Raw genomic sequence first — 21,183 nt, 5'->3', positions numbered from 1 at the left:
GTAATGTCTTCTCTTTTCCAGACTAAACAAACCCTATTTTTTCAATCTTCCTTCATAGGTCATGTTTTCTAGACCTTTAATAATTTTTATTGATCTTCTCTGGACTCTCTCCAATTTATCCACATCCTTCCTGAAATGTGGTGCCCAGAATTGGACACACTACTGCAGCTCAGGCCTAATCAGAGCAGAGTAGAGCGAAAGAATTACTTCTGTGTCTTGCTTACAACACTCCTGCTAATACATCTCAGAATGATGTTCACTTTTTTGGTAACTGTGTTACACTGTTGATTCATATTTAGCTTGTGGTCCACTATGACCCCCAGATCCCTTTCCGCAGTGCTCCTTCCTAGGCAGTCATTTCCATTTTGTACGTGTGCAACTGATTGTTCCTTCCTAAGTGAAGTACTTTGAATTTCATCCTATTTACTTCAGACCATTTCTCCAGATCATTTTGAATTTTAATCCTATCCTCCTAAGCATTTGCAACCCCTCCCAGCTTGGTATTGTCCACAAACTTTATAAGTGTACTCTCTGTGCCATTAATCTAAATTGTTAATGAAGATATCGAACAGAACCAGAACCAGACCTGATCCCTGTGGACCATACTCAATGTGCCCTTCCAGCCTGACTGTGAACCACTGATAACTACTCTCGGGGAACGGTTTTCCAAACAGTTATTATGCACCCACCTTGTAGTAGCTCCATCTAGGTTGCATTTCCCTAGTTTGTTTATGAGAAGGTCATGTGAGACAGTATTAAAAGCTTTACTGTCAAAAGCTATCACCAGAGCCAGACAGGGGAACCAAAAATCACCTGGGATAATCCCGATAGCCACATAGTCCTGAGCTGGGCCAGAATGGCGCTCTGCACAGACACCCAGTACAACTTGCCTCAGCAACTCCAGAGCCAGAGCAGCCAGAAACCTCATCAATCCAATTAGCCTCCTCCTGGGGGCATCAGTCCCATCAACGCAACAGGTGTGGTACAACCCCTTGTCCCTGCTGCACCAAGCACCGGTGCTGTCCATAGCCCCACTGTTCCACACATCGATGCTGCAACCCCTAGCCTTCCTGAACAGGTGACCTGTCGCCTGGCTGCACCAAGCCCTAGTGCAGTATCTGGCCTCGCTGCACCATGCACTGCCTAGCCTAACGGCACCAGTGCCAACCCATGGCCCGGCTGCACCATGCACTGCCTAGCCCACCATGCAGTACCATGCCCCGGTGCTACCCGTGGTCCAGCAGCACCAGACACTGCCTGGCCTACCTGCACCAGCGCTACCCATGCCCCGGCTGCACCTTGTACTGCCTAGCCTAATGGCACCAGTGCCAACCCATGGCCCGGCTGCACCATGCACAGCCTAGCCCACCTGCACCAGAGCCACCCATGGCCCGGCTGCACCGTGCACTGCCTAGCCCACCATGCAGTACCGTGCCCCGGTGCTACCCGTGGTCCAGCCGCACCAGACACTGCCTGGCCTACCTGCACCAGCGCCACCCATAGCCCACCTGCACCAGCGCCACCCATAGCCCACCTGCACCAGCGCTACCCATAGCCCACCTGCACCAGCGCCACCCATAGCCCACCTGCACCAGCGCTACCCATGGCCCACCTGCACCAGCGCCACCCATAGCCCACCTGCACCAGCGCCACCCATGGCCAGGCGGCTCCGTGCCCCGGTGCCACCCGTGGTCCAGCCGCACCAGACACAGTCTAGGACGTACCAAGCCCTCGCCTGGGCCCAGGCCCGCAGGGCACCTGACTCCCGCAGATGGGCAGGAAGAGGCAGCGGCAGGGCGCGTGCGCACCGGCCCGCGAGCTCGCTCCGCCCCGCGTTCCGGGCAGCCACCCCGGCCTCGCCAGGCGCCGCGCGGAGCTGTGGGAGCCCGGCCCGTCCCGTCCCGGCCGCCGCCATCATGCAGAGCCAGAGCCAGAGCCTGACCCCGCACGTGCACTGGGCGCAGCGGCACAGCGAGCTCTACCTGCGGGTGGAGCTGAGCGACGTGCAGGTACCGCCGGGCCCCGTGTCCCGCCCCGTGCACGGGGCAGGCAGCCCGGGGAGCCGCCCCCACCCCGCTGTACAACGCTCCGCTTGCATGCAGTGTGTGCGCAGCCCAGGGAGACTCCGATCCCGTGCACAGCAGGGCATGCAACCCAGCGAGCTCCCCTCCCATGCATGGGAAATGCACCCCAGGGAGACTCCGATCCCGTGCACAGCAGGGCATGCAACCCAGCGAGCCTCCCCCTCCCATGCATGGGAAATGCAGCCCAGGGAGACTCCGATCCCGTGCACAGCAGGGCATGCAACCCAGCGAGCCTCCCCCTCCCCATGCATGGGAAATGCAGCCCTGGGAGACTCCGATCCCGTGCACAGCAGGGCATGCAACCCAGCGAGCCTCCCCCTCCCATGCATGGGAAATGCAGCCCAGGGAGACTCCGATCCCGTGCACAGCAGGGCATGCAACCCAGCGAGCCTCCCCCTCCCATGCATGGGAAATGCAGCCCAGGGAGACTCCGATCCCGTGCACAGCAGGGCATGCAACCCAGCGAGCCTCCCCCTCCCCATGCATGGGAAATGCAGCCCAGGGAGACTCCGATCCCGTGCACAGCAGGGCATGCAACCCAGCGAGCCTCCCCCTCCCCATGCATGGGAAATGCAGCCCAGGGAGACTCCGATCCCGTGCACAGCAGGGCATGCAACCCAGCGAGCCTCCCCCTCCCCATGCATGGGAAATGCAGCCCAGGGAGACTCCGATCCCGTGCACAGCAGGGCATGCAACCCAGCGAGCCTCCCCCTCCCCATGCATGGGAAATGCAGCCCAGGGAGACACTCCTTCACTTCTGTACAATGCCCCTGTCCCAGGCATGGTGTGTACAGCCCAGGGAGACACCCCATCCCTCCTGCTCTACAGCACCCCTCTCCCATGGACTGCATACAACCCAGGGAGACCCTCCTCTCCTTGTACAGGGTTGACCCATCCCGTGCATGGTGTATACAGCCCAGGGAGACTAACTACACTTCCCCCCATCTCATGCCAGGTGCATTAGGCATTTGGCTCCAAGAAAAAGGCTCGAGCACCACAGGTGTAACTGGAACCTGTGCACTTTGCTGCTTGACGCTCCCAGGCTTTTCTGGGTCATATTCTGAATCCCGCTCAGTTACTACAATCCTGGCATTAAACAGTTTGTTTGAAACCGATACACGCCTGCCACATAAAACATCCTCTCTTTCCTCAGAGCCCCGAGATCACCATTACGGATAACGTGCTTCATTTCAAAGGTAGGTGACTAAATTTGTTTTAAAGTTAATAGCATTCCTGACCCCTCTGCGCAGGGGTGGACCCCTAGCGACATGCGGCCTAGCTGGACAGAGGGTAGGATTGCCAAGGGATTACTGGCCACAACTTTTCTAATTTCTTTTCTTGGTCATAATGATTTAGGCCCCGATCCCGGACCCCTACACTCGCCCAGAGGAGCTTGAACATCAGAGCCTCTAGGCGGAAGTGTAACACAGTACAGCTGGAGCAGGTGGTTTGGGGGTTTCAGATAAATGTCCTAGGTATAGGTGTAGTAGTTGATAGGATCACCACTTTTTTTTTTTTTAAATTAAATATGACCTTCTACAAAAACAAACCAACTGTGCACCACATTTAAATATGTCAGCTGATTTTCCATGCATCTTTCCCTAAACTTCACATTGAAAGCAGTACTGCTGTCACAAAGACCTTGTGTGCAAATACTATCAGGTTTTGGACCAGGAACTAAAATTCAATTTGAAAGGTAAATAGATTCCTTTGTAGAGGTTTTTTTTGTTTTGTTTTGAGTGAGCAGTTCAACCTTAAAGGACCGAGTTTGCTGTTTTGCTTGTCAGGTTAGTGCTAGGAACACACTTGCTTTTTTTGCATTAGGAATCTACTCTGTATCTTTCATACTGCATCCTTGAGCCTGTTTACCACTCTTGTGGCCCTGAAGCCTATGGTAAAAAAGTAATGTGGTGGCTTAGATTGTATCGAGCTTTATGTGGACAGGATTATTTTACAATGACAATAAAATGGTATATTTTTTGATGAGCCTGCTGGCTTTCAGAGGATTTTATGGGGAAGGACCTGGCTTTGTAGGAGACTGATGAATCCTGGTGCGTATTTGCACTCTGTCATCACTGATGTTTTAGGGATTTCACCATTGCATCTTAAGTTGGGCAGCTGATCCTTTGCTGAGATTGCTCCCACTGGGTGGAACTTGCTCCTCCTGGAGCCTCATCCATTCCTGCCTCACAGGAAGGTCCTTTTCCAGCACTCTTCTCTGTCATAACGAATGTCGACTCCCCATAAGGCACCCAGCGCATTTTTAAATGTCACTTCGTTAAAAGCGAATGAAATTCTAAAAATCTGTAACGCTGTCTTTGCATGTCCATTATTAAATAGTTTGATCATGCAGCACATTGGAGTAGGAGAGGGCACTTTGTAAATATGATTCAGTGTTTGTTTAAAGTACATTTTGCAGACTGTGTACGGGGGTGGGGGGGAGGGAGAGAACTCTTTAGTATCTTTAAACTGTTTGTTGCTTGTTTTCTTTTAGCCCAGGGTCATGGTGCCAAGGGGGACAACGTATATGAATTTCAGCTTGCATTTCTAGAATCGGTCATGCCCCAAGTATGTATTTTTTTCTTCTATGTTTTACAAAAGAAAAAGTATTACTGTTAAAAAAAACCCAAAAGGAAATGGCTATGCTTTAAATCTCCTGGGATGCTATTTAGAATTGTTGCTTTGCTTCCTGATGCTATAACAGATGATTTTACTAATGTTTGACGTTCTAAATACTGTACATGTTCAACACCCTGTCTTTGAGCCCGATTCCGCAACCTTTATTCACACAGATCTCACGCTGCTCTCAAATATGGGTTTACAGGAACATGGCTTTAAATTAATTACAGAAGCGAGTGGTGGGTAGCTTAAAAAAATTTACTGGAGCAGTAAAATAGCAGAGAATCTAGCAGTTTTTCTGAACTAAACATCCCAGGTTGGGGGAAAATACCATCCGCTGTTAAGTTAGCATATGTGAAGCGCAGCCTCTCTGCAATAAATCAATAACACCTCTTAGATATTCTGTGACCTTGCTAAAAATCTTGACATGTGCTCTCATGGCTTGTACAAATTACTCAGAATCCCAGCACGAACATGTTGCAACTCTCTTACTGTGAAGCACTGTTTTATTTCCTGTCTTGTAACTGGTAAGATTGACCCTTCCCGGCACACCAAGATCTGCCTGTCCTTTTAGTCACAGGGGGTCCTGCAGAACTGATCTTCACTCCCAGTGGGGAGCAGCTGTAGCAAGACTTGTCCTGACTTTTTTTTTTTTTGCCCACTCGGAATAGCTGCAGTAAATCTGGGAAATTCCTTCCTTGGGGCAGATAGAACTTCCCTTCCCATCTCGCTGAGCAGAGAAGAAAGGGGAGGAGGCACTTCCCTTGAAATGCAGAATTTAGCTCTGATCTGGAGAGGTAAATTGCTGAATTCCAAGGGAATTGCCAACTCATCAATATAGAAGTGAAGCTTTGCAGTAAAAAAAGCAAAAGTTCTTTGACTTACACTCCCCTATAATCAGAGTTCCAGGCCTTGTCTACCCATTGATTTGCAACAAAATAACAAAAGGTGAGAATTAAAATTGATCTATTGTGGTGCCTGGGTACTCTTAGAGCAGAATAAAAAAGTGTTGATCTATTTAACTAAAGTCAGCTGGCTACTAGACTCTAGTCGCTCCTATTCCAAGATAAGTGTCCACTCACAGAACTGCATCGAAATGACGACATTGGCTTTAGCAAACTGATTTAGTTAAATTGGCACAGGCCTATGTGGGGACCAGCCATTAATCTAACCCCAAATCGCTCTGAGCACGTCCTGCTGTATTTGTGCACCTGCACAGCCTCCTTGCCAATGCATAACAGTGTCTTTTCTCTAAGAGACTTGACATGTGTTTAAAATCTCTGATAGAGACCAAACAACATGCTGGCAGGCTGAGCGGGTAATCTGAGGCCAGGACTGGAGAGCGAGATATGGCTCCCAACGGAAGTGGCATCTTGAGTGTCATATTACTAGACAGCATGGAAATCTAACCAGAGGTGGTCAGGAGGGAGAATTGGCTGACTGGGAAGTACTCCAGCACTGCTCCTGCTTTAAGGGATGATTGTTCCATTAGTTTCTGTATTACAAAAACAACGCCCCCCCCCCCACACACACACTCCTATCCAAGGGAGCTCCAGTGACCTCATCTGCAGTGGTACAGCACATGGGGAGAGGTGGCCTCTGAGGCCGTATTGCTGCAGATGAGGTCACCGAGGTGCTGGAACCCGCTGTACCAGCACAGCTGTGCCAGTCAAAGTCCATAGCGTAGATTCAGTTACAGTTACAAAACAATACTTTGACTGGTATAGGAGGAGCGCTTTGCTCATATAGTGTACCTGTAGTCCTATACCAGTGAAGCACTCCCAGTGTGGACTCAGCTATTTCTGGCAAAGTTATGGTATAGTAAAACCACCCCACATGGGTGAAACAAGCTATGCCAGTAAAAGCACAGTTTTGCAGATATCATTGAATCTACACTAGGGACTTTTGCTGCACCCCTATGCACCTCTTCACAGCCCTGGCCCACACAGCCGTGCTGGCAAAAGTCCCTAGCATAGACCTGGCCTTAGGCAAGCAGGTCCCAGCTCACTTGTAATGCTATAGATCAAAACCAACATCTTCAAATCCCTTGGAAGCCATTAGACACCCGGGGCAGGTCACAGCACTGATAGAACATGCTAATTAAAGGGCTGCTGGGTTTTGCACCAGCATGAGTTTCTGGATGGATCGGAGATGCAGCCCCATGCAGAGTGCACTGACAAAGGAGTGGAGGATGGTACCAGGGGGTGAATGTGCGTAGAGGAAACCACTGTACTGTGCTGGTGCCACATAGGATGGAGAAAAGCTGTTGCTCTCCAGTCAGCTAGTAGGTGGGAATTAAGCCATCCCAAGATTGCAAACTCAAACAACAAAACATGGAAACACCCTTATTGAGTGGCAGATCTTACCTTCTAGTTGCCTTCTCCAGTCTTCTAGCATCTGTCATATCAGACTGAGCTCAGCCAGTTGGCCCTCATTTGAGCTAGACGTGGAGTAAGGTGATCAGCAGTACTGGCTGGCTTGGAGGGGAGAGAGCAGGGCATCACCAGCACCCTCAGACAGGAGGAACAAATGCCACCATCTTTTTAGATGACTCAGCAAGAGCAACAGAATCCTCCTCAAACGCTGCGGTGATCTGCAGGTGGGTGAGCACCACCTTGCAATCAGTGGTAACAAACCATTTCCTATTAGCTGATGGAGCTAATGATCCTGCCCTGGACACATGACCTTCATCCCTTCCGTCCCAAATCACCTCACCAGTTTTTTCAATAAATTTAATCAAGGGTGGGGACGGCATGTGACTAGGTTGTTGAATAGATTAAGAGCCTCATGTTGTGCAGCTCAGCTGTTTTACATCTTCCCTAGAAATATCTGTAGGTCCAGTCAGTCTAGTTCTCTAACCACAGCATCAGCCTTATTGACATGATATCCTACTGTCACAGGGTTAAATCTGGGATGTTTGCAGGTGGCTCCATACTGGTAGCTCATATTTTCAGAGATGGCTGCTAGCCAGCTTGCAAGTAAACAAAAGTCTTTAACTGTCCATTAATTATCCATTGTCTCCACCACATCCAAGGAGAGCCACACAGCTCTGCTGCCAGAGGGAAGTAATCAGAGCTCCTTCCCCACTCTGTGATGTATGTAAATATCATTAAAGTAGGTGTAGGAGTGCATGGAGGTAGGCCACGCCCCCCTGGCTACACTAGGATAGACCTGGAATGAAGGACCATTCACTGAAGATGCACCTGATCATGTGTCTCAGGGTGGTTGAGTTAGAAACAATTTAACTTGCCCGCTTGAAGAAATTAAGGTTTGATTAAAACTCCAGCTCCTCCATAAGACCTCAAAAACATGAACACTTCAGTTCCAGAAATGAGATTTTGGACCTAAAACTTGGAAGTTTAATTGTTATTTTATTTCAGCCCCATTTTTAACCCGAACTCCGCACATGCGCTTCTCAATACGTACTGTCCCTCGCTATCAAACAGTGGGTTATTTTAGTCTTGTGTGCATTTTAATCTCCTATATTGAGAAGTTCAATTGGCAGAAGCCTTGGTCCTTAACAGTTGGAGAGTCCTGGACAGAGGGTATCTAGCTAATAGCTGGAATAGGACACAGAGAGGCAGTTTTGTAAATATATTTAGACAATCAAGGATACAGTAGTTGTTTTGTGTGGTGTTCAAAAATACTGAGGGTGAAAATTCCACAAGGCACCTATCTGGTCCTTTGTGGCAGGTTTCCGTACCACTAACTTGCTGGTTAAACTCAGGCAACTGACTGTTCTCTCTGAGGGGGGGCAGGTGTTATAGTTAGGAGATGGAGTTACCGTCCTGTATGAACTAGCCCCAGTAGAAACATGGAGAAGTGGCTTTCCCGCCATTTGGCCTGGTTCTTTGGTACTTTCTAGGTGCCTGGTCCATGACCTTCATGTGCAAACGTGTGGTCACCAATCTGGGTTTTTCTCTGTCACAGGAGCTGATAAAATAAGAAAAGCGCAAAAGAGCTGAGAAGCTTTCACTTTGACTTGCAGCTACACAAGCGGCCTCTCGGCACTTCCATATTTCTAGGTTATTTTAGGACCTTTTAAAATTGGGGCAGTTGCCTCTTGGGAAAGAGAGACCCCTTTCTTTCAGTTGTTACCACTGTACGTTTTGTTAGTGAGAACTCACCGCAGCCAGTTCTAGCAGTATCGTCACACTTGGCCTGAAGTGTATTTATTAAGGAGGATTGGGTGGTTCAGGGGATGGCTAACAGGCCCCAGCACTTTTTGCATTCAGGTAACTGGTTCAACTCCAGCCTGAAATTGATAATTACCCTCTAATGCAGTGTCACCAGCCAGTCGGTCGCGGAGCATCTGGCAGTGAATCTCAGCCACTGAGACTGAGATTGTCAGAGGCTCCATGGTCAACCGGTCGATCGCGATCAGGTTGCCAAACCGGGAATTTGGCCACTAACCGTGTGGCGGCGCAGTGGGGCTAAGGCAGGCTCCCTGCCTGCCCGAGCCCCATGTCTGGCAGCGGCTCCTGGAGGGGAAGGGGGCGGTTCCTGTTCCCAGCCAATGGGAGCTGCGGGGGCAGTGCCTGCGGACAGGGCCGTGTGTGAAGCCATCTCCCCCCCCCCCAGGAGCTGCTGCCGGACATGGCGCTGCGTCCGGGAGCGGCGTGGGGCTAGGGTAGGCAGGGAGCCTGCCTTCGCCCTGCTGCACCACTGCCCGGGAGCTGTCTGAGGTAAGCAGCGCCTGGCCAGAGCCCACACCCCAAACCCCTCCTGCACACCAACCCCTTCCCCCAGCCTGCCCTCCCAGAGCCTGCATCCTGCACCCCCAGCCTTGAGCCCCCCGCACCTGAACTCCCTCTAGAGCCTGCACCCTTCTGCACCCCAAGCCCCAGGTCTGAGCCCCCTCCTGCACCCCGTATCCCTTCTGCACCCCAACCTGCTCCCTGAGCCCCCTCCCGGAGCCTGCATCCCGCATCCCAATCCCCTGCCCCAGCCTTGAGCCCCCCACACCTGAACTCCCTCTAGAGCCTGTGGCTGTGGATACTGAACTGCCTTCTCTCCCTTACAGTATATCAATCCTGCAGTTGGGGCATGATCGCCGCTCACACAGCCGAGCTCGGTTTAATCTAGCTAGCTCCAGCCCCAGAGCTGTGAAGCTGCAGCAGCCTGGGCTTCCGTGGGGGCTGGCTGCTAGCTGGAGGAAAACTAGCTCAGGTTTGTCTGCGCAAGCTGCTCACTCCCCGTGACTGGCATGTAGACAAATCCTTAGACACAACCCCTCTACGTCAGGGCTGGGGCAGCACGAAGAAGCCGCACTGCTGCTGCCTGTGTTATATGTATGTGGATGATAGACGACTTAGCTCTCCAGAGCTGTCAACACAGAACCTTTCACCAGCCCTGATTGAATCAAAAACATTCTTGTCATGAGGGCTCCAGTTCTAAAGAGGCCCGTGCTTGAGTCTGCCCCGCATTGTGTGTTTCGCAGCTGGTGTACAAGGTGACTCAAAGGCAGCTGAACATCACCGTGCAGAAAAAAGAAAGCAACTGGTGGGAAAGACTCACCAAACAGGAGAGGCGCCCGTTGTTCCTAGCCCCTGATTTTGATCGCTGGCAAGATGAGTCGGATGCTGAAATGGAACTCAAAGCAAAGGTCAGTACTCCGCGCGCTTTCGGAGCAGTCTAAATAAGCAGACTAAGAAATACATGTCCGAAGAAACACATAGACTTTTGCCACCGAGTTAACGTATTTATATTTCTATGTATTTGGAGTGCTGTCTAGTGTGCTGGTTGCAAGATCCAAATGAAACAATAATAAACGGATTCAGTCTAATGACCTGTAACTAAAAGGGGGAGGCACTACGAGGTGAGGGGTTTGGTTTCAAATGAGCAATATCTGTAAGTTATGCACAGAGGCCCCAGGCTGGATCAGAGTCCCATTGTGCTAGCTGTTATAAAAACATAAATGGATGGTCCTTGCCCTGAAGAGCTCACAGTGTAAATAAGCTGAAATCCATGGGGTAGCTGATGTTGGCAGAGGGCTCAAGCTATCTGGCCTACCTACAAACCAAGGTCTCCAAAAGGTGAGGTGCCTCGCCCTGAGAGACAGCCTGCCTCTGCTCTCCTTAGACGAGACTGTCTCAAGCACGGGCTCGCCTTTTGCTTGTGCTGTTATTAGAGTTGGCCCCAAATCAGAATGCTCCCAAATGGATCTGGCTCTGAACCTGGCAGGTTATAGCCCCTAGGCCAGTGGTTCTCAAACTTTTTTTTCCCACGGACCACTTGAAAATTGCTGAGGGTCTCAGCGGAGCATTCAATGATCTTTCCAAATGTTGTTTGTACCGTTAGCTAACTATTGTAAAGCGCTTTGGATAAAAGCGCTATATAAAAAAAAATTAACTTTTTTTGTTCTACAAATAAAAGCACCACTACTCACATTTTAATATCAATAGTCTTGCCTTCTAGTGCGATGGATGCGCCCTCACTCCCCCACTGCAGCAGCCCCCAAGCTGGGGCTGGGAAGGAGGGGGGGTCTCTCCTCTGCCACAGAGCTGAGGCTGGGAAGGAAGGCCGTCTCTCCCTGGCAGCCACAGCTCTGGAACTGGGGAAAGTCATCTCTTTCTCTGGCCTCTGCAGCCCTGCACATCCCAAATTCCCCCCCGCCCTTCTCTCCCCACTGCCCCTCCCACCTACCTTCTAGTCCTCCCCAAGGCCTCCACCTCACCTTACATACACGTCTTCTCCAGGGTCCACTCACCTAATTAGTGGAGCTATGCCTGCGCAGCTCCACTAATTAGGTGGGTGGCCCTTTGTTCTTTTGTGTGCGGCCGCCCAGGCACGCACCTTAGAGGGAACTATCCACGGACCATCTGAATGGAACTCGCAGACCACAGTTTGAGAACCTCTGCCCTAGATAGTGTGTGCTGTTTCCTCCAGTCAAAGACCAAGAGAGACTCCATCCTTAGAGGTTTTTAAGGCCCAGCTTGACAAAGCCCTGGCTGGGATGATTTAGTTGGGGTTGGTCCTGCTTTGAGCAGGGGGTTGGACTAGATGACTTTCTGAGGTCTCTTCCAACCCTATTATTCTATGACTCCCTTTCTAAAACATCCCAGCCTCGCTTGTGTGAAAACCAGGAGTCCCAAGGTTGTTTCTAAAATAAGGATTTCTAGGTGGAGTGTCCAGAAGTAGCCTCCTGAGCCACCAGGTTGGCCCTGTGTTTACATCCAGCTACGTGGTAATTCAAATGCTCTCTACTGCATTCAGAATGGTTAGCAAAGAAATAACAATCTGTTTTGGAAACGACGCAAGCACCCATGCAAAGCGTGAGTGGTGTCAGTTCTACAAGAAACACTGCCCCGTGGTCAGAAGAACAAGTCTATTTCTTCCATCCTAATGACCACGTAAATTATGCAGGATATTGCAAAGGGCTATTTTGATTTATATGGTAATCCAGGAGGTAACAATTGTTTGTGTTAAATGGTCTGAAGAGAGCGAGAGGACGATTTCACACTTTCATAAAAAAAGGAACAGTTTTGAGTGGTAGTAATGATCAAGAATTAACATGGAAAATGGCAGTTTTCACAGCAAAAAACATATTCATTAGATGAAAATATATAACGGAGGTTGCATAGCTGGTTAGACAACCATTAGCTATTGCAGTAACACTCTTTTCTGACAATGAAGAATTTGCACAGTTTTGCCTAGGTGAAAAATTTAACACATTAGACTAGTAAGAGGATATTAGCTGAGTCTAAAACCCCACTAGCTTTGCAGCAGAACAGTTAACTAAATAGTAGCTGCTAATTACTGTATTGAAATACTACATTAACACCCTTTAAAATTTTACCCCTAATTTTTAGGAAGAAGAAGAAAGGATTAACAAAATCCGAATTGAATCCAGAGTCCCTAAAGACCGTAAGTGACTGTATCTTTAAATTAGTAGGGTTGATTTGGTGGATAAGATAGTGGCAATAGTTTGCTTATGCACACCATAGGCAAAATATTACCTCTGTAAGCATGCACTTAGTACTTCCGATGCTATCACAGTAGTGTTGATAGACGTGTTGTCTCTCTAAAACTAGCATACAGCACTTTATTATGTATATAACTACTTACAAGCTTAGTAAAACCACACTACTGTTTCACAGGGGATTTGATAATTTTTGTCATCAATAGTGCAAACAGGTGATGTGAAAGCCCAGCCCAAGCTGAGATAGGTGCAGCACTCCTGTTATTCCAGTGCTGAGTTTCCCTTGAGTCCACATGGCAAATTGTTTGGTGGTCCTGTATTATCCGGAATAGAGTGAAACCTTGTTTTCTCTTGTAACCCATCTTCAGATTTGAAAGGCTAACTCACTAACCCACCTCACTACTGAGAGCCAGTTGCACAAAATAGGAATGCTTTTGCCTTTTGCTAACATGATTGTTTAACATTGATTGTAGCTTTCAGACAGCTGAAGAGAGGATATTTGTTCATGTATAATCTTGTGCAGTTTTTGGGGTTCTCCTGGATTTTTGTGAATATGACAGTTCGCCTGTTTATCTTAGGAAAAGGCAAGTAATAAGCACTATTTTATCCATGCTGTTTCTTCCTCCTTTCACCCTTTGCAGTAATTTCTAAACAATGACATCTAAATTAAGCCACATGAAACTGTAAATACTTAATTGAAATGCACAGCAAAACCCTCCCAGAAGTTGTCATAACATTAAGGACAGGACCTGTAGATAATCACATATCCTGTGATGTACGGGCATCAGTAATATTTGCTGTAATCTGTAAAAGCTAAATTTTAATTTTAAAAAAGGAAGTGTGCTGCGGGGTGGGGTGGGGGGATGAAAACTGTCTCACTCGAGGCAAGGTGGGTGAGGTAATATCTTTTATTGGACCAACTTCTGTTGGTGAGAGAAACAAGGTCGGTGTGGCTTGAAAGCTTGTCTCGGTCATCAGCAGAAGGTGGTCCAGTAAAATATATTATCTCACCCACCTTGTGTCTACTGTCCTGGAACCGACATGGCTACAACTCCACTACCTCACATTCGAGACAGACATTTCTTACCTTTAGAGAGCCAGTATTACTAAAAACGGATTGGCTTGAATGTTATTTTACTAAAAGATCCAGTTGTCCATTCGGTTAATCCACAGCACAACCCTCTTTCTTTTCCATATTATTTACTGAAATAGCTCTAATTGTCCTTGCATTGAGGGTTAGACATGATGACCCTTGCGGTCCCTTCTAACCCTACGATTCTGGGATACTTTCAGCATAGGACTTTTACTTTGATCGGGTAAAGTTTTTAAGGCTTTTACTCTGACTTCCACTAGCCTGCAGATAGGCTGAACACTACATTTTCCCAACCCAAATCTAGTTCTAAAATCATGAGTGAGTTAGTATATGTTGGGGGCTGTGTGGTTAAGCTGGCTTCCCCCAGCAGGCAAATTCAGATGCCTTAAAGCGGTCTTTTGTTTCTGATAGATTCCTTCTACGATACATTTCACACCATTGCTGACATGATGTATTTCTGTCAGACGCTCGCATTTATAGAGATCCTGAACTCACTAGTAGGAATCGTCCGGTCACCACTTATACCTTCTTTGCTCCAGGTAATATTTTAAGATTCCTCGCACCCCAGGTTATTACAGTTTATATTGTGATAGTCTTAGACATGACTGCGGGGGGGAGGGAGGTGAGGAGGAAATGGCATCAATTTGGACTTACCCCTGGGATATCTTTTGCCCCGTAGGTAGGAATCCATGCTTCCTAGCCTGGGTTGGTAGGCTACCTTCTTGGGTTGTGTGATGAGACAAGGAGTTGGGGCAGGGATCCTCATGCACTTGGACCAGCTCAACTTCCCACAGCAAACACACTGTGCTGCGAAAGGTGTGGCCACCTTCTCTCTCTGCGTCTGGGTTGGCCCCTAATACAGCTGGTCAGTGTGTACAAGGACTACAGGCTTAGGAAGCACTTCCCCAGCCCACAGCTCAGCTCCAGGGGCATGTGCCCTGGTCTTCCAGCACCACTAATATGCCCTGGCTCTGAACTGCATGCGCCCAGGGCTCAAAAGGAGCCTGTGCTGTGTATTTCGAGTGGTAGGGGCTCACTGTTGCCCTCTGACTGTGCCGCATTGGTATCTGTCCAGTATACTTACATGTATGTGTTGGGGTTTTGTTAAACAGGTACTTGGAAGAAATTTTGTCTTGTTTATTGTCCTTGGAAATGTGGAGGAAATGCAAAGCAAAGCGGTGGTGTTTTTTGTATTTTACTGCTGGAGTATTATTGAGCTATTCAGGTTTGTAGGATTTTCCTTTGACATGCATGGAATGCCAGGGCTCTACTGAAAAACAGCCATTGCTTTCAAATAATTTTGATTTTGCCATTAAGAAACACCCTGTGGCATTTGCATTATAGCCCCTGCTGGTAAAACATTCCTTGGACTCAGATTTGCCACAGCATAACTGTCTTGCTAGCTTCCTGTATCTGGCAGAGTCTGGGACTGATTCCAATGTGAGATGCGAGAGCCTATGTTGCTCCGTGTCTGGGAAAACTTGCTGTTATGTTCCTCTACCCATTTCCAGCCCTTGGTAGGGAAATCTCATTTTCATGTCACTTTCCACAAGAAATTCAGACCTTTGGCTAAAGAATTTGATGGATTCTGGAATTTCTGGTGTTCGTCAGGAAAAACTACATTGTATTCTATTCATTTTTTGGGATCTAAATTGAAATATTTGTTGAAGAAAGCAGGTAGTTAACCCTATCCAGGTTGCCAGGATAACAGGTCTAGTACTGTAAGTTGTGAGAGGAAAAACATACCTGCCGCAGCTCCGTATGAAACAGTCCCTTTTTAATATTCGTAATCATTATTTACAATGAAGATAATAGTTAAACGAATTTATCATGTTTATCATGAATATTTGACATTCACGACATCATACAGTGATTATGCCCAATATTGTAACTTAAGAGGAAAGTTAAACTTTTAAGTAATGTCTGGCTTTCAAACTTTGAATTTTATTCTAGGTATCCATTCTACATGCTTTCCTGCATTGATATAGAATGGAAATTACTAACTTGGATCCGATATACCATCTGGATTCCTCTCTATCCTCTAGGCGGCTTGGCAGAAGGTAAGCTTCAAAAACACAGCCTTGTAGATCATGCTGCTCTGTATAGAGATGAGAGAGTAATTCATACTTTGGTTTCAATGGTGGAATTGAAAAACCTGAAAACAATTAGTTTATTTTGAACCAAAATTAATTTTTTTTGACAAAACCAAAATAATTTCATTCTGATCAAACGCAAAGTTTCAAAACGAAACTGCTAGTTTTGAAGCAACATTTTGATGGTTAGTTTCAAAATAAAATGCTGAATAGATTTGTTTTGACTTCTACATTTTCCCCCCTTGTTTGTTATTTGGCCAAAACCATTTGCTGAATTTGACCTGAATTTTAATAGTTTTGGTTGCCTCACAATTGCATTTTTGGCAAATTTGTTAGTCAACTGAAAATGTTCACCCAGCTCTTGTTAAGTCAAATGCACTGTACTGTGCCTTGGTCACGTCTGAAGGGTGAAAGCTAAGGGTAATGGGCCCCAGTTCCCAGTGTTTGCATAACAAAAGCCATCGCAATAATTGGCAGCCTTGCTGGGAGTGTCAGAGAGACCTAAGGTTGGATTGGTGCAGAAACTGAATTTACCTCTGACCTGTAGAGGTGCAGGAGTGAGGCACGTCTGCAGCAGGGAAGCTTACACTTTCACTGGCCTTTCTGTACTTCGCCCTTTGGATACGTAGAGGACTTCAGTCTCCAGCTCTGTCACTTTCTTCAGCCACCCTAACACCTCCCGTAACACCTCAAGAAGAAATGTTTGGATTGCCAGGCTGGTGCATCTTGGAGCTACACTGGCGTGAGCCAGGTCTCCTCCCAGCTGAAGGCACAAATGAAGGCATTGCTAGAAGCTTTGGGAAAAGTTACATGGCCTGAGCTGCTCAAAAACTAGTTACAAAGTGATTGGAGCAGCTGGAGCAAGAGTCGATGCTAGTGGTCTGCGCTTGAAATAATCCTTCTAGGCTAAGGGGGAAGAGAGGAGAATGGTCCCATCAGGCTGTCTCCCTTCCCAAAAGAGAGAGACTATTTAAAGTGAGGTAGGAAGCACAGGCCTCTTAATAAACAGGAAGAGCAGGAGAAGACGACGTGAGGCATTGGCACAAGCAATCACCCCACACATGGTTGCACAGGAAAACAGATGCACAATTTATGTACTTTTTTTGGCTGGTTTGGGTTGTTGCTTTTCTTCGGTTCTCTGGGTTGACTTTCTTCATAGTGAGATTTGGGAGAAGCCGTTTTTCACTGTTTGTGTGTGAAAACACTGTATGGTCCCTATCCCCTCCTCCTGCCGCAGGGAAGTAGAGCTGTGTCTGGGTGCTTTGTCACTCAGGGAGTCTGGCTCAGTCCCCCGGGGGTGGAGGACGTGATGGCCGCACCCCTTAGAAAGGGCACGGACCTGGCTCTTGAATTGCACAGGGGACCCATGAGTAATCTTGGCTCCAAGACCCTGGATCTTGGGACACTCATAGCATCGCCCACCAACGCCAACAAACAAAAGTAGGAAAATATCATGACTTAGGTGCAGCTGTGTTTAAAGATGCCACTTAAAACTAGTTTGTGCTGAAGTCTCTCTAGATTACAAGAGCTGGTCAGAATGGATCAAAATATTTTACCATTAAAAGGGAACAACTTTGAGAAGCTTCGTTTTTTGACCAGCTCTCAAGTTTACCTTGTCCTTTGTATTTTGCCTATAATCTTCTTGGCCTTCTGCTTTCAGCCGTGTCTCTGATTCAGGCCATTCCGATCTTCAGTGAAACAGGGAAGTTTAGTTTCACACTGCCGTATCCGATGAGCGTTACAATCAAATTTTCATTCTTTCTTCAAATCTACCTTATATTGTTATTTTTAGGTAAGTTTTTGTTGTTGTTTCATTGTGTTTCTCTCCTGTTGAAATACCAAAAGTCAGTTATGTACAAAAAAGGAGTAATAGATTGCAACTTTAAATTATCATATCTGATAGGTCATTGTTGTACCGATTTGACTGAGCTTAAACTGTCGTCATACTTGTAGTGAATAGCACAGGTTAACCCAAAAGGAGACCTCAATAACAGATCACCTCGAAGCACATGCAGATACATCAGAGGCCAAAATATTACAATTATTGTATCAGTATCGTTGAGTAAAAGTGGGACTTCTGCAGAATTTTGCTGGATTCTTTGTGTAGTTCAAAACTACACAGATGTTAACCAAAATACACTGATACTAGTGGAGTATGAAGAAGCAGTTCCCTGAAGAGCTTCACAGGAGGTTTGGGTTTTTTTAATGGTAGTTTAGTGTTTAACTGATCGGCTACAATTGTTTGTTCTCTATAATTATTGGAGCAATGATAAAAGTGTTCTGTGTGCAGGTTGAGCCTACAGCTCTGTGGATCCAAAAGTCTCATTGAAGTCAGAGGAATACAGAATCTAGCCCATGATTTTAAAATGAAAATGTTGAACTCCAAACTTCATTCCATCTGATTAAAAAAAAAGACTTAAATGACACCAACCCTGTTTCTGTTGTTTAGTCTGATGTGGGCTGTTTAGGTTTGTGACACTTTTTCTCGCAGGTTATCACAAGATTCTAGAATTATTTCTCCCTCCCTCCATCTTCAATACGCTACCCCTAAAGGGTGACAACCAGAACTCCTAAGCAACCCTACAATAACAAACAGTGTGGGTTGTTGCAGTCTCAACCCTACCCCAGCAAGGACTCACTTGTCTTTAGCTTTCATCGTTTTATGTCCATATGTGAGAAGAAAATCCGAAATGATTATTAACTCAGTGCAGTTATCTGTCATAAGTACTCTGCAGTGATTTTTCAGTTCTTCCTAAACAATTATTTCTCTTTTCAGGTTTGTTTATAAACTTGCGTCACCTCTACAAGCAAAGGAGGCAGCATCTTGGATCAAAAAAGAGAAAGATGAAGTAAAACAGGGACTACAATGCTTTCCTAGACCTAACTTATCTTAATGACAGGAGCCTCTGATTCTTACAATTTTACCTATTATAATAATGGAAAGGATTTTCTACAGCTAAATGATCATGTTAGATTTCATAGTGACTCTTCAGATAGCATTCCCATACATTGTATTGAGTTCCTCTTCAGTCATATACGCATAGCACTTAATGTTGAACAATGGCAATATTTAAACGTGTTTCCTATCAGTTACCATATTATAAAAAGAAATCCTAGTCGCAAAAAACTGAGCAGCTCTAACTGGGAATAGAAGAGTTATTTTTAATTGGATATTTGCTCTCTTTCAGCTATTGAATACAGATAAGGCTTGTGATGCTGGGGTATAATATTTCATACCATCCACTCCATGCTATGTGAAACTGACTAGGAGTGGCCCGAGGAGCTGAGAAATGTATTTATTAATGGTCAGTGCTAGGTCTCCTTTTTTTCAGCAGGCTTTTGCTGATGCATTTAAACCTGGGAGCAACTAGTGTCAGCATTGGACACCACCAGCTTGTTCTTAACACATGTATGATAGGAAGGCTTCATCTCGCTCCCCCATGGAATAGAAATACATAGTGGTGTCCAGCAGCCCGGCTACATACATCCTAGCCAGTCATTAGTGGGAGCTACCTACTCCTTCAAATTTTCCTCACCAGCTGACATAGCTGCTACTTCACACAGCCTTGTGGTCACCAGGCAGTGTAGGGGTGAGGTTCCATTCCCTGCTATTCTTCCCCCAGTAGCCCACAAAAATTAGAATTCCACCAGAAAATGCAGAGGTAAAGCAGGCCTCCCTTGAGGTGATCCCACAACCTTCCTACTACCATAGGGAGGCCAGCCCCTTGTCTGATCTTTGGGAATGGTGGTGTAAGTGCTTGGTTCAAACCCTGTTGAGAAGGAAGGAAGGAAGCACCTGTTTTCCGATTCCCTCCATGCAGAAGACTGCAGCTAAGGAGTCTGCATGCCAGGCTGGCCACTTGCTTTTGGGGTGCAGTGTTGGGAGTCTAAGAAGTTAGGGACCATTTTGTTTTGTGTACCAGATCTCAGCAAATGGGAGGCAAGTGATGTTTCAGGTTTATGCCTTAGATGAATTGTAAAAGTAATTTTATTTGTTGAAAACAAAGAAAGCCCCATTGCTTAAAAATGAGCTGTTTTGAATAAAGGGTGCCATGACAAAGTGACTCCTACACCCCCAACCTGATCTGCCAGGATTTAGCCCCCTCTGACCCTTTGCATTTTCCCTGAAATTAACTAAAGTCTGATTTAAATTAATTGTAACCTTGACTACAGAGCAGTTAGTTGCACTGTTGACCCAGCTGAGTCTAGTAGTCTTTCCCCCAGCACCCACTGTAACCCTTGTGCAAGTTAATTCCAGAGCGATCAATGTATTTCCATTCCACTGTTTGTATGGCTTTGTTTTAAAAAAGCATAACACCAGAAAAAAAATAAGGTTGCTATATTTTCAATGTAATAATTGGAGATATACCAATCTCCTAGAACTGGAAAGGACCTTGAAAGGTCATTAAGTCCAGCCCCCTGCCTTCACTAGCAGGACCAATTTTTGCCACAGATCCCTAAGTGGCCTCCTCAAGGATTGAACTCACAACCCTGGGTTTAGCAGGCCAATGCTCAAACCACTGAGCTATCCCTCCCCCTTTTCTCCAATGATTGTTATTGTGAGGTTAACACTAGAACATTTAGGTGGGGTTTTTGCAGAGACATGGTCCAACCGCCACTGAAGGCATTCTGCAAAAAGACACCATCCTAAGGAACTTTCACCACTATCGAAGGGCAGGGCTACTCTTAAAATACTGCATCAGCGCAGCTGCAGCACTTAAGTGAAGACATACCTACCCCAACGGGTGAGTGTCTCCTGTTGGTGTAGTTAGTTAATCCACCTCCCCAGGAGGTGGTAGCTGTGTTGACGGGAGATGCTCTGTCTACACATGGGGTTAGGTCAGTATAACTGCGTGTCACTCAGGGGTGTGATTTCACCCCTGAGTGACATGATTATACCAGTATAGGTCTGTAGCATAGACCTGGCCTAAATGTGTTAAAAGGAGCCTTTCTGTATGAAAAGCTAAAAAAGGGCATGGCCAGCTTCCTCAGGGTAGTTACACCATAATTTATACACTGTGTCACTTCTCCATACACATCTATTTGACAGTGAATCAAGGGATTGAATATCTTGGTGCCGACACTGAGAATTTAACACAGCATTCATTCTTTTAATTCCTTTAAAGGGCATTTAAACATTTATGAAATACATGGTTGTGAGGGTACGGGGCAGGCACTGCAACCCGTATTTGGTGTGATTTGCCATGGATCTTCAACTACTGAGTTTGCTTGTCCTTTCGAAGGCAGCTGAATGTGTATTTCTATTAATAAAGATTTACAAGCAAAGTCTTTCATTTTGCTATTTGTACAGCCTCTTATGCAAGTGAACAAGAGCAATTTGTTACCTGACCTTCATGATGGAAAGCCTCCGTA

The 21,183-nt window shown here is 46.7% G+C and overlaps 2 protein-coding genes and 1 long non-coding RNA gene across 5 annotated transcripts in view; 1 reads left to right on the top strand and 2 right to left on the bottom strand.

Moving 5' to 3' along the window:
- The window catches only part of DPP8 (dipeptidyl peptidase 8), a 53,905-nt gene extending 46,658 nt beyond the window's left edge, over positions 1–7,247 (bottom strand). The window contains exon 1 of one of the 2 annotated variants that reach the window (XM_044979304.1): positions 7,070–7,247. In XM_044979304.1, the coding sequence (XP_044835239.1) occupies positions 7,070–7,107 (38 nt within the window). In that variant the 5' untranslated portion in view covers positions 7,108–7,247. The remainder of the gene's footprint in view (positions 1–7,069) is intronic. The other variant, XM_044979306.1, reaches the window with a different exon arrangement.
- Positions 1,856–21,099, top strand: HACD3 (3-hydroxyacyl-CoA dehydratase 3). 2 transcript variants are annotated; one of them, XM_044979315.1, is made up of 11 exons: positions 1,856–2,009; positions 3,238–3,280; positions 4,579–4,652; positions 10,144–10,308; positions 12,515–12,569; positions 13,098–13,208; positions 14,129–14,256; positions 14,830–14,942; positions 15,671–15,777; positions 17,471–17,602; positions 18,587–21,099. In XM_044979315.1, exons 1-11 carry the CDS (start codon positions 1,917–1,919, stop codon positions 18,661–18,663), a joined length of 1,098 nt encoding a protein of 365 aa, XP_044835250.1. In that variant the 5' UTR covers positions 1,856–1,916; the 3' UTR covers positions 18,664–21,099. The 2 variants fall into 2 exon arrangements, with proteins under 2 accessions (XP_044835250.1, XP_044835251.1); XM_044979316.1 differs by lacking the exon at positions 13,098–13,208.
- LOC123343855 lies at positions 15,000–18,619 on the bottom strand. Its single transcript, XR_006572385.1, has 3 exons — positions 18,450–18,619; positions 16,345–17,637; positions 15,000–15,815 (listed from the first exon to the last, which is right to left on the bottom strand). It is a non-coding gene; the product is annotated as an uncharacterized LOC123343855 (long non-coding RNA).
- Positions 21,100–21,183: the final 84 nt, after the last annotated feature.

The sequence above is a fragment of the Mauremys mutica genome, chromosome 11 (assembly GCF_020497125.1).
Source record: "Mauremys mutica isolate MM-2020 ecotype Southern chromosome 11, ASM2049712v1, whole genome shotgun sequence".
NCBI lineage: Eukaryota > Metazoa > Chordata > Testudines > Geoemydidae > Mauremys > Mauremys mutica.
The sequence above is the reverse complement of the archived record's forward strand: the minus strand, read 5'-3'. Positions and strand labels throughout refer to the sequence as shown.